Genomic DNA, 13,648 nt, shown 5'->3' with positions numbered 1-13,648 from the left:
GTTCTTGGCATTTGTTGGGGTTTGGGGTAATGGTTTTTTTGTGAGAAAGAGGTGGCAAGGTGCTGAAAACAAAGTTTGCCTGGATCACAAGGTTGCTGGGACTGAATCTGTCCTGTGTGACATTTGGGAGATGTCCCAAGATTGAGGGAAGAGGAATAATCTATGACTCATGGAATAGAGTAAAACTCCTGGGCCCAAGCAGGGGTGGGGCCCATGGCCTCGATCTCAGATGCAGAGCTCTAAGCTCCAGTCACTTAACTTAGGAATTGGTGGACGTACAAATGGTGGGGTTAGACACAGGAAAAGACTAGACACAATTTTTACCACCCAGGGAGCTGTCAGTAAAGATGACAGCATGACATAATGGGAAGAGTCAGAAGACCTGGAATTTTGTTTTTGGCCCTTCCCCTTCTTGATATAATATCCTTAATTAAGTGCCTTTTCTTGGCTAAGCATCAGATTTAAATACAATTATCTCTAAGGTCCTTTCCAGTTTCACATTATATTATTCCAGGAAGTATCCTCATGAAAAAATGAAGGCTACAAAGTCAGAGTCCAACTCTTTTATACTTATACCTACTCTTATACTCTTTTCTCTTATTTACATCAATCATAGTATCTGCTCCTTAGTCATTTGGTCAATCAAGAAGCACTTATTAAGTGCATACTATGGGCTAAGGCCTAGCTGCTAGGCAATATGATAAGCACTGAAGAGAGAAAAAAGGGAAAAAACAAGGGTTTTCTCTCAAAAGCTCAATGTCTAATGTGCAATACAATAGGTATTTCTCCAACAGCCCTACTCCTACCCCACATTCGGTCATCCAACTCTGTAAGAAATTCCTTCTGTTATCACTCTTCCAACAGGGGTGTCTGAAGGTGGCTAGATATAAGAACCTTCTCGCCTTGTTAGACTTGTTTTCCCTATCCAATCTGACTCACAGACGTGCCTTCACAGAGACCCTCGGCCTTCATGAATAGAAAACAGACTTGCCTATCCTGTGGGTGAGGTGCTTAGTTCAAGAATACCTGGTTTCTTCTCATCAGTTTTGCGTCCCAGAAGTGACCATGGAAGAAGAGGGCTGGGGTTAGCAGAAGACAAAGACATTAAAACTCCTTTGTTTCTGGGCAAAACTGGTAAAGGGGCAACTGGGATGGAGCGACCTTCCATCGAGTAGGTATGTCTCCCAGAAAGACAGCTGTCTCCCAGTTATACACAATAATGTGGCATGTGAGGAAGTGATTCCAAAGGTCATCCTCCTTCTCAAACACCACTTCAGGCTGAGGTTCAGTTCCTTTCCAAGCCTTTGACTGAGCCACTGCTGGGAGTCCTACAGGCTTTGGAATCTTCTTTCCCTCCCAGACTACATACCACTGCAGAGAAGACACCTTTCAGAGTGAACCACCTGACCCTAAGACAGACAGAAGAAACTTAAAGGAGTAGAAGAGCAGAGTATGGATAAGACAAATGAAGTGTTTATAAAAGAAAACAACAGAGACAGTGTGAACCATACAGAAGAGGGTGATATGTCTTCAAATTGATCATAGCATTTAGACATAGAGGTGAGCTGCTCCAAGGCCCTCATTCTACAGTGAGGCCCAGAGAGTAATGACTGGCCCATGGTCACACAGGTCTCAAAGGCAGTAAGAGGAGAAGGCAGGATTTGAAGAAAGATGGTCGAATTCCAAATCCAATGCACTTTCCTAGTGTGATAAACAGGGTAGTGTGGTTGAGACTCTGTCCCGGGTGCTGAACCTGGACGGTGCTTACAGAATTTCCAGTTCTTAGCACATAATAAGAATATTTAGGAATACCTGATAATTAGGCCACCTGATGATGGGCCGAGGTCAACTCCTTCTCTACCTGCTGCCCACCTAAGGGTGCACCTTCTATGTGACTTGTGTTTCCCAGGTGCAAAAATGCCTAGTACCAGCACACTGTTTCTACTACACCATAGTGCCTCTCAGAATGGAGTCAAATAAGCTCCAACTTGGAAGGATGATATGAAGATAATAATAATAAATTTTGTCAGTTTTTGCCATTACAACTCATATCTTATAGAATGTAGGATTTACAGAGCACAATATGTGACTCATTTAAATATCATTCTCAATAAGTATTAGCAATTTTTTGTACATGGGGCACCAACCTGCTTTCTGTTGCCTGATGTCCTGGTGAATCATTGTGCCTTTCATGTGCCACACTTATGCACTTACCACTTCTTGTCTTGCAGCACACTTATCTGGATACTTAAAGTCATTGAATAATAGATCTGCCCAACTCTCAATTTTGTAGAGGTGGGAATTAAGGCCAAGAGAGGAGCAGTGATATTTCCCAAGTCACACAGCCAGTTTGTGGCACAGTTGGGTCTCATGCCTGCTATTCAGTGGCCTTTAATATTACTACACCATGTTTACCTCTCTTAATGTCTTCCCTAGTAAACTATACCCTTGTTGACGGAATTTGTTTTACATATGCAAATGGGACATATGCAGGTAATCTCTAAGAGTTCTTCCGGTTCTAGACCTTATGATCCTTCCCAGAACCTAATAGAACATCAGGAATAAAAAAAATTTCATAAATCTCAGCAATTCATACTTCCGAGCAGTTAGGGGGCACAGTTGATAGAGTGTTGGTCTTGGAGTCAGGGGGATCTGTGTTCAAATCCAGCTTCAGACTCTTACTAGCTGTATGATCCTGGGGAAGTCACTTATGCCTGTTTACCTCTGTTTCCTCATCTATAAAACAAGTTGGACAAAGAAAAAGTAAACCACTACAGTATTTTTGTGAAGAAAACCCCAAATGGGGGTAACAGAGTTGGACACAACTGAAACAACTTAACAATACAACAATTATTATTTAGAGGAGAAAAGTCAAGATGAATAATGACTCACCCAGAACCACATCTTCTGGGAGACTTGGAGTTTACTGATGACTTTTCTGAAGGCAGCTTTCACCTCCTTGTTCCTCAGGCTGTAGATTAAAGGGTTCAGCATGGGGATGATGACTGTATAGAAGACAGACACCACCTTGTCCTCTTCAAGTGATTTATTGGAGTTACTGCTCATATACATGAATGTGAGGGTCCCAAAGAAGAGCATCACAACTGTGAGGTGGGAGGCACAGGTGGAGAAGGTCTTGGCTCTGCCTCCGACTGACTTGACATGCAGGATGGCCCTGATGATGAACAAATAGGATACCAGGATCACTAGAGCATTGACGAAAATCACAAAGCTGCCATAGAAGAGAATCAGAATTTGACTGGTGGGGCTATCACTGCATGAAAGCTCCAGCAGAGGTGGCAGATCACAGAAGAAGAAGTTGATCTGGTTGGGCCCACAGAAGGAAAGTGTGAATGTGCAGACTGTGCGGAGGATAGCTCCTGATAAACCACCACTATAGGCCCCTGCCACCAAGCCCCAACGGGTGCCCAGGGTCATGGCTGATGAGTACAGGAGAGGACTACTAATGGCAACATAACGGTCATAGGCCATCACTGCTAGCAGGAAACACTCGGTAGTAGCACAGATTGTGAAAAAGAAGAACTGAGTAGCACAAGAGTTATAGGAGACACTCATCCTGCCAATAACCAGAGTGACCAAGATCTGAGGAATGATGACTGAAGAGTAGCAGGCATCCAAGAGGGAGAGGTGGCTCAGGAAGAAGTACATGGGGGTGTTAAGTCGGGAATCCAAGCGAATCAGTAGGACCATGCCCATGTTGCCCAGCAGGGTGATGAGATAGAAACTGAGAAACACCAGGAAGAGAATAACTCCCAACTTGGGATTATCTGTGAAGCCAATGAGAATGAACTCTGTCACAGTGGTATGATTCTGCCCAGCCACTGATTCCACCATTGCCTGATTGGGTGACGGAGAGAGTGGCATTAAAGACCCTGGACCTGGCATTCCCTGACAATCAATCATGCTGTGAAGGAATCTCAATGAGGGGTTAAGGGAAACTTTAAGGAAAAGGGTAATTATCTCATCTCACCCTAGGCAGGGTCAAAGAGTATCTATGATTATCCAAAACATTGTCATAGGGTGTGGGAAGGCAAGGGTGATTGCTAGTGGGAGTCGAGATGGCAGGATTCTTAGTCAGGAATTGAACTAGCCAAAATGAAATAATGAGATTGCAATAATGATAACAACAAGAACAATATGGGGCAGTTGGGTGGTGCAGTGGATAGAGCACTGGCCCTGAAGTCAGGAAGACCTGAGTTCAAATCTGACCTCAGATCAAATGCTTGACACTTACTAGCTATGTGTCCCTGGGCAAGTCAGTTAAATCCAATTGCAAAAAAAAAAAGAAAGAAAGAACAACAACAACATTTATAACACACTTACCATGTGCCAGGCACTATGCTAATTACTTTACAATTATTATTTCACTGGATCTTCACAGCAACCCTAAGAGGTAAGTGTTATTATTATCCTCATTTTACAGATCATGATTCTGAGGAAAACAAGTTAAGTGACTTCCCCAGAATCAAACAGCTAGTTAGTGTCTAAAGCTGGATTTGAACTCAGGTCTTCCTGCCTGCAGCCATCTGTAGCCCAGTTTATATTTAGTGTTAAAAAAATCCAAAGGGCTAAGACAGTCAGGAAAACTGGTTCCAGTAGTAGGATATTCAGGCTGAAAAGTCAGAAAGGAATTGAGAGACAAAATATAGAGCACAATAAAGGAGTGGATCATTTGTTTGATAGTGTGGTATAAAGGGACATGAATTTGGGGAGGTGATCTATTTTCCTGTACAAGACAATCCTAAGAGCAATGAATAGAAGTTAAAGAGAGCAAGATTTCAACCTTTTAAGAAAAAGGTTCCAAGAATTATGACCCTCCTGAACTGCCTTGAGAAATAGAGCCCCATCACGGGGTGTCTCTAATTCAAATGCTGGAATACTACCTCAGAGGAGATGCCTGTTCAGATAAGAATTGCATCAGATGACATTTGAGATCCACTCACACTCTGAGATTCTACATGATTCTAAAAGGATGCAGACACTGAGGGCTTTATTACTACACAGACATACAATTGGGAAGACCAATTTGCCTCATTATTCTGCCTCCTTATTTATTTGAGCCCCTTGAGAGCAATGATTTTCTTTTGCCTTTCTTGTTTCCCCAGCACCTAGCACAGTGAGTGACATCTAGTAGTCACTTAATAAATACTAGTTGGTTGATTGTTTGATCATATGGTACTGAGGGTTTCTGCACTAGAAAGTAGTCACATATTTCTGAAGGAAATGATTTTAAATATTCTAGTGTAAATTTATAATTTCATCAATCTGGGTTATCTCCTTTGGATCTTGCTTTACTTCTCATAATGCACTTGCATTCTAATGATCAGTCACATGCATGCAAGTGTGTTCTCATGTACACATTATCCATAATGTCTAGAAAAAATACAGTCACCTCAGTTATTGACTCTCCCCCATATTTTATGATCCCTCTGGCATTAATGTAGGATTTACAATACCTGTGCTGGTAAATAACCTTTTCTCAAGTTCCTGCAAGGTGGAAGGATTCCTTTGTAAGACACTACATATAATTCCTCAGATCTTTTCAATAACACAATGGTCCAAGGAGATCAATGCCGTGGAGGATTAGAAGTCACAAGAGATGTAATTATTCATTTTCCCTTTTCCACTGCATTACTGAAATCCAGATTCTGAAGAGGTTTCCCACAAGTTTACAGGCTAAGGTGACCAGAACTGGCTGTTACTCTGGATGGATATTATTTCAGATGATGTATCAGTGGGGTAATTCATCAACAGCTTTGGCTGAATGGTTTGGTTGAACAACTTGAATTGATTTGTCCTCTCTGAATTAAAGAGGCATGTGTCTACATGATCCACCATGGACCAGGTGAAAGTCAGAATGGCAGTAACACCTTGCCTTGCTATATAGAGCAAAGGGGTGTTGTAATTACCTCTCATGATGGCTGTGGGCAAGTGGTTTGAAGCCCACAGCATGGTTACTAAATCCTAGTGAAGTATGACAGATAGACTCCCAATCTAAGGAGAAAGGCAGCAGAATCCCAGATCCAAGGGACAACTCATCAAGGAATTCATTATCTCCTCCTCTCCACAACAGAGGAAGGAATCTACATCTTGAGAAATCATGAGGCTCAGGGGAGCTGGTGGCAGCATATTCCTGATGTTACTTCTGTGAGGGTCTCTGTGGCCCATGAGAAAGGGAGCACTGTCAATGCTTCAGAGGTTGCACCACTGAACCCACCAACACAATCAGCACAGCCTGTCCTGGATGAACAGCACCTGAGCAGGGAAGCTAAGGCACATCTCCTCAGCATGAAATGTATTACCCCATTTCACAGATAAGGAAATATGTTCAGAATAACTCACACACAATCATTCAGTGTTCTTTCCATTAAAATGTGTTTTCAATGTAAGTGCCTACTAAGGCATGAAGAACACAGAAGGCAATCCCATGACCATCCTTTTCTCCTACTATATTTGAAAACCCATGTTGGCAAGGTACCATTCTTTGTGTCCAGCCAACTCTCTCAAGCTTTAGTTTAATTCATTTCCTCTCCTTCCAAACTTACTTTATCTATACAGGCTTTCCAAATGTAACATCTTCAGGTACTGAGCCCAGATTTGGACCTGTTGCTCTAGTAACAGTTTGAGAAGTGCCGAATGGAAGACTCATAGATTTATAACTGAAAGGAACTTGGAGGTCACTGGATCTAAGCCCTTCATCTCAAAAGGTGGAGAAACTGAATATCAGAGAGATAAAGTTACTTGTCCATGTTCACACAAGCAGTAAGGGAGAGACCTACTGTTCAAAACTATATCTTCCATCTCCAAGTCTACCATTCTTTCTACTGTACCACAATATCTCTCAATTACAGATTAAGAGCTGGCAGGATTGATCATTACAAACCATCTAAGGCAATTCCTTTATTTTATATATGAGGAAACTGAGTCACAAAGAGGTTAAATTATTTATCCAAGGTCACATAAGGAGTAATTAGCAAAACCCAGTTCTGAACTCATGTCCTCTGACACTAAACTCAATGTGTTTTCCATTGTCGAAGGCAGAGACAAGATGGTAGAGGACAGGCAGGGACTCACCTGAGCTCTCCCAAATTCCCTTCTGAACAATTTTAAAATATTGCCTCAAAACAAATTCTAGAGCTGTAGATCCACTCTGTTAATATATTCATATTTATGAATTATAATTTTTTTGTATTTGAAACCCATCTTTGCAGATTTGTGGTAAAATTGTGGTCCTGAGGGCCCTGAAAAATAATCTTTCCCAAAGTCATTCTTTGTCCTGTCTCTGGGCCGAATTATGTAAATGTCAATAAAATGATAAAGGCCTGTGTTCCAGACCACCAATTATCTTTCATGAGGCTGAGGATCCAGTCTCTGAGTAAGGTTGGTAAATGCAAAATTATATTCGTTGAGTCTCCTGTAGCTACTATAGAGCTTGAGCTATGAATTGGAATAGTTCTTTTCTTTGGGACTTAGAACACCTAATGTAAATGTCATGTTCTGCCCTCAGCCAGGAAATGTATTAGCCTAGAAAGGAACAATTTGGCTCTCAGGTAAGAATTTGTCCTTTTGGAATGAAAAGGTCACAGATTTAGAGCAGGAAGAGAACTTAGAGCTCATGTGAAATGAAGTGACTTAAGAGAGGTCACACAAATAATAAGTGAAAGAACTGGAATTAGAAATAAGGTAAAGAGGAAACCAATATGACAGAAGCTAGACATAGACCAGTATCTCACCCCATATATCAAGAGAAGATCAAAACGGGGACATGAGTTACACTTAAAGGGTAATACCATAAGCAAATTAGGAGGACATGGAATAGTTCATCTGTCAGATCCATAGATAAGGGAAGAATTTGGAATCAAAGAAAATATATAGAGCATTACAAAATGTAAAATAGATCATTTGGATTATATAAAATTAAAGTTTTGTGCAAACAAAGCCAGTGCAACCGAAATTAAAAGCAAAAAACTGGGGGGAAAATTTTTGCAAGTGTCTCTGATAAAGACCTCATTTCCTAAATATGTAGAAAACTGAGTCAAATTTATAGAAAATATATATATAAATCTTTCCCCAATTGATAAATAGTCAGAGGATATGAACAAGCAGTTTTCAGATGAAGAAATCAAAGCTATCTATAGTATATGGAAAAATTGCTTTAAATCACAACTGATTAAAGAAATGAAAGTTTAAACAACTCTGAGATATCATCTCACACCTATCAGATTGGCTAATATGACCAAAGAAGGGAAAAAAATAAATGTTGAAGGAGATATGGGAACACTTGGACATTAATGCACTGTTGGAGGAGGTGTGAACTGATCCAATTATTTTGGAAAGCAATTTGGAACTATGGCCAAAGGGCTATAAAACTGTGCATACCCTTTAATCCAGCAATAACATTGCTAGCTCTGTATCACAAAGATTTCAGAAAATGGAGAGGGGAATTTAACATGACATACAAAAATATTTATAGCAGCTCTTTTTGTGGTAGCAAAGAATTATAAATTGAAGGGATATCCATCAATTGGAGAATGGCTAAACAAGCTGTGGTATATGATTGTGATACAATATTGTTGTGCTATCAGAAACAACAAGTAAGATGATTTTAGAAAAACCTGGAAAGACTTACATGAACTGATGCAAAGTGAAGTCAAAAGAACCATTTGAACACTGTACTCAGTAATGGCAATATTGTACTATGAAAAAGTGTGAATAACTTAGCTATTCTCAGTAGTACAATAATCCAAGACAATCCCAAAGAAGTAATGATGAAGCATACTACCCACCTCTAGAGAACTAATTGATGTTGTTTGAATAAAGACTGAAGCATGCTATCTCTCACTTTCTTTCTTTCATTCTTTTTTTTTCATTTGATTCTTCTTGTACATAATGACTAACATGGAAAGGTTTTACATGATTGCACATGAATAACCTATATCTGCTTACCATCTCAGGAAAGGGGAGGGTAAGGGAGGGAGGGTAAATTCAAAGATAGGATTTGTAACTCGAAACTTTAAAAAAACAAATATTTGAAAATTGTTTTAATGTGTAATTGGAGAAAAATAAAATATATTTTTAAGAAAGAAGAAATAATCATTAATGTGAAAATATGTTTAATAGGAATGTAAATGTATAACGTATATCAGATTGTGTGCCATCTTGGGGAGGGTGGTGGAGAGGAAGGGGGAGAAAAAATTTAAACTCAAAAGCATATGGAAGTGATTATTGATAAATCAAAATAAATTAATAAAAATTTTTTAAAAAGAAAGAAGAAATAAGATTCAGAGCTCCTGGCTTTGGGGACAAGGGAGGCCAAGGGCATAGGATATCTGTATACATCACAACTTTGAACCTCAGTTTCCGTCCTTATCAAGAGAAGTGGCTGAAACAATGGAGCAGTGGATTTGAAGTCAAAATATCTGGTTTGGAGTCTTGGCTTTGCCCTCTTAGTAAATGTATGACTGGAAAAAGTCAGTTTCTTCTCTCTAGGCCTGAGTTTCCATGTTATATTAGCAACCAAACCTCTACATGAGGTATGTAGGAAAGACATTATCGTCATTTGACAAATGGAGAAACTAAGGCTCATATCTCCTAAGTAGATTGCCTAGCTAGTTCAATGGAACTATATCTGGGACTAGGAACCATTTTTCTGGTCTTCCAGACCAGGGCTTTTTTTTAATTGAAAAGCAGTGTGGTGTTGCCAAAGGAACCTTAGTCTTGAAATCATGAGCTATGAGTTTGAGTTTTGACACTGCTCCTCAGGAGTTGAATAACCTTGAACAGGTCTCTTCGAGTCTCTCTACCTCTGTGTTCATGTATGCAAAATAGAGATAATAAGAATTACACTAACCCATATCTTGAGTCTTTTGTGAAACTCAGATATATGAATGATCATGAAAGCTCCTTGTCATCATCTAGAACCCTCTCATAGTCCTCTTCCTACCTATCTGGCCACTCCTTCTCTGAACATCATCCATAGCCACTCCCAAACTAGGTTTGTCTCCTAGATCTCACTCCTGGCCCTCTCCTCCTCTCCTTCTATCCACTCTCTCAATTATCTCCTCAGCTTCTAAATTTTTATCATCCCTACACAGATGACTCCCAAATCTAGTCCTTATGTCTTTCCTGAACTCCTGTCTGTCATCTCAAATAGACTCCTGGGCTAGATTTGATCTCAGATCTTCCTGATTCAAAGGCTAGTACTCTATCTACTGTGCCACCTAGCTACCCCTAAAAACTATAACTTTGTAGGTATATATGTATGTGTTTATGTATGTAAATATAAATGTGGGATTCTGTTCCAATTTTAATTATTTTCAGAGGAAGAGATATTTCAATTATTGCTCTGCACCGGAATGTTATTTTTCTGAATAGTACTGTACTAAGTAGGTCAAGGGTAGAGGCCTGGAAATCTTTTTGCTATGGCAAGATTCCCATGTTACAGAGGCTGTATTAATTATAATAGTATATGTCATACGTACATAGTTGTCTCTTAGCCTAACTCAGAGTTTTCCAAATGAGAGGGTACACCTATCCCCTAAATGAGGGGATTGAGTAGGAGAGACCCTCCAGAGGAAAGGAACTTGAAGTAATGGTCACAATTTTTGTATATTTTTAAGTAAAATTCACATGTAAATATATTGAATTTTCTGATGGAAGCAAAGTCCAAAGAAAAGTCAACAAAAATGAGATTAACATGTCTCATTCCCTCCAACTGACTGCAGATACAATGTATTCATTAATATGATATCCACATCCCAAATCAAATGCTGCTTTTCATTGTAGGCACCACCATCATTAGTCAGATCAGTCTCAGCACAGATGCGTCATTTCTTTGTACTGCTTGTTGCATTTGACTGTGAAATGTGAAAGCTTGAATTCGGACAGTCTTTGGATGGAGGTACTATGACATTGATATAATTTATTTCTTGGAATATCACAGATTTTGAGTCGGGAGGGATGTTAGACTCAATGAGTCCACATGTAAGGAAACTGAGACACTGAGAGGCTAAGTTATTTGACTGGGGTCATGCAGCCCATGGATATCTGAAGGAAGATTCAGGCTCAGGCCTTCCCAATTCCCAAGTTAACAGTTCACCATGCAGCTCCTCAGTGGAATTCATCTTGCTAAGTACAACAAAATCATCTGCTTTCTGTAAAAGCTGCAACTCTTAAAAAAAAAAAGATGAAACAACTAGAGAACAGTCAATTATCTGGTCAAGAACAGATAATTATTTGATATCTTTAGCAATTGAATTTAAAACAGATTGCCTTCATTTTTATTATATAATTTTAATGAAATTATATTACTTAGTTAAAAGGAATAGCAAGTCTTGCATAGTAAACATCCAGTTTCCTATACCATCATCTTTTTTATTATACTAAATTATGGAAATGTTTGTTTTATTCCATAAATTAAAAATAAAATTTAATAATGAAAAAAGAAATTACATTACTTTGTAATGAATAAAACCAAAACTACTCTAAAGAAGAAATCTACTAGCCACTCAAACTAGTATAAGCAAAAGGAATAGAAACAATTTATATAGAGGAAATACAGAAATGCCAAGTAAAAAGCCCAGATCCCAAACTTATTATATTTATCATTGGGATCCATAAGTTCTATTACTGACAGAGAGCAAAGAATGATGTGTTTGGTTTTATGGGTATGTCAGCCATAGCAAACATGAAACCTAATGAATTGAAATAAAATCTGGAAAGTACACATGCAAAAAATATATTGGAAATATAATTTTTTTCTAAAGAAAATTAAATGTTTTGAAGAAGCAAAAACATACTTTTCCAAAAATCATGCCTGCAACATCACAATGATTGCTTGCATTATTTCAGGTTCTTTATGAAATTTCAAAGTATAAAATGATTCTCTCAATGAAACATTCATACTACCAGCTACTATTGATATAGTCAGAATGATAGCTAACATAGCTTCAAATTTTTCCGTTTCTACATAATAGAATAGAAAGCATTGCCTGTATGTCTAAATACTTTTTCAATAAACTAATTGAGAAATTGACATCTTTCCCCTTTTGCGTTGCTAGTGATAAAGCAACATACATAGTTAAAGATGCTCATTTGATTACATGTGTGCAATGTACTGTGAAAACCTATATCACGGGAAACTTGTCACTTCTCCTAACCAGGAATTCTCTCTACCAAAGAAATCATTGGCAGAGTTGATATTCATATTTTTCTGAATATCAGATATAGGAAAATGAGAAAGCCAACTGAATTTTATGATTGCACCTCCGTTACAGAGGATAAAAACCTAGAGAAATTCTACAAAGAATCAGAGTTCTGCATAAATTATCAAGTTATCAAACTGACCCTAGACTCTTTAAATCTATGCCATCATAGCTTGTGTGAAGCTGGGAAGATTTTGAGTGCAGACAGATTATCTGATTGTCTTCTGAAATTCAACACCAGTTGATTATCTGGGGTTTTTTGATTGTTCTGTTTTGGCACAGCAACTCAAAAAGACCTGTGTGTCAATAGGTAAAAGGATTTTTTAAACCGGTGTACAGAAAAAAATATCAAGTTCAATATGACTTTTATTGTAACTTTGCACACCTATTGATAGAATGACACATTCAAAGAAATTTTCAACAATGCTGTCAAAATTGAAAATGAATATTATATAATATGGGAGAATTGCATTGGACTTTATACTGATGGTGCTCAAATAGATATCAAAATTAAAACAGTTCTACAAGCTCTACCTTGATGCATTGCATCTCATGCAATTTTGACATATTGCATGCTTCATAATCAGTATGCAATGCTGATAGAGATATATCAGTAAGAGCAACATATACTTTTTTCATGTTGTTACAAGAGTAATCAGTTGGGGGGAGAGTTCATTAAAATGAAGGTTCTTTACAAAATCATGTGGTCATAAGGGCTGAAGACAAGTCACTTCGCTGTTATCGTGAACTATCCTGGCTTTTTCATGCCAAAATATGTTGAAGAGTATTTGAGCTAAAATAATCAATTGACTTTTTCTTAGTGATAATAATAAAGATGAAGCAAATTCATTTTATAACAAGATTTTTCTTCTGAAACTTGCATAATGGGTGGATATTTCTTCGAGTAGGTTAAATAAATTGATGCAACATCCTCAAATTTATACTCTGATCCAGAGACACAGAGTAACTGCATTAAAGAAAAAGTTAGAACTATAGATAGCAAATTTTAAAAGTGACACTCTGGTATGTTTCTCAATTCCAAGTATACCTATCTGGTGAATAAAATTAAAGTAAATCACTCACCTTACTATTAATCACTTGGCCAGTCTTTAGAAGTAATTTGCATTTTATTTGTAAAATGTAGCTATTTCTAAAAGAATGTAGGATGATTATCATGGTAAAAGCTACAAATGGAAAGCCCAGTTGTGATTGTTGGTACCCATGGAATCTTACGAGTCCTGGAGGAAGGCCTCTAGCCCATTGCAGAGGTGATACTTGATGTATAGTTTATAGAGAGACATAGAGGAAAACAACATAAGATGAGATAGGATGGAGAGGCTGCAATCTGCCCCATTGCTTTCAAAGGGCACCGTGAATTCACTGAATGATCACAAAGAGACCTGTGTCTCCACCTAGACTCTAAG

At 38.4% G+C, this 13,648-nt stretch overlaps 1 protein-coding gene across 1 annotated transcript; it reads right to left on the bottom strand.

Annotated features, from left to right (window-relative positions):
• Window positions 1–1,285: 1,285 nt before the first annotated feature.
• LOC114041705 (olfactory receptor 9I1-like) lies at window positions 1,286–3,888 on the bottom strand. Its single transcript, XM_027860292.1, has 3 exons — window positions 2,893–3,888; window positions 2,215–2,240; window positions 1,286–1,409 (listed from the first exon to the last, which is right to left on the bottom strand). The coding sequence occupies exons 1-3, from the start codon at window positions 3,883–3,885 to the stop codon at window positions 1,286–1,288; spliced, it is 1,143 nt and encodes a 380-aa protein (XP_027716093.1). The 5' UTR covers window positions 3,886–3,888.
• Between the last annotated feature and the right edge of the window lie 9,760 nt (window positions 3,889–13,648).

The sequence above is a fragment of the Vombatus ursinus genome, unplaced genomic scaffold, assembly GCF_900497805.2.
Source record: "Vombatus ursinus unplaced genomic scaffold, bare-nosed wombat genome assembly UNPS02014177.1, whole genome shotgun sequence".
NCBI classification, from domain to species: domain Eukaryota; kingdom Metazoa; phylum Chordata; class Mammalia; order Diprotodontia; family Vombatidae; genus Vombatus; species Vombatus ursinus.
The sequence above is the reverse complement of the archived record's forward strand: the minus strand, read 5'-3'. Positions and strand labels throughout refer to the sequence as shown.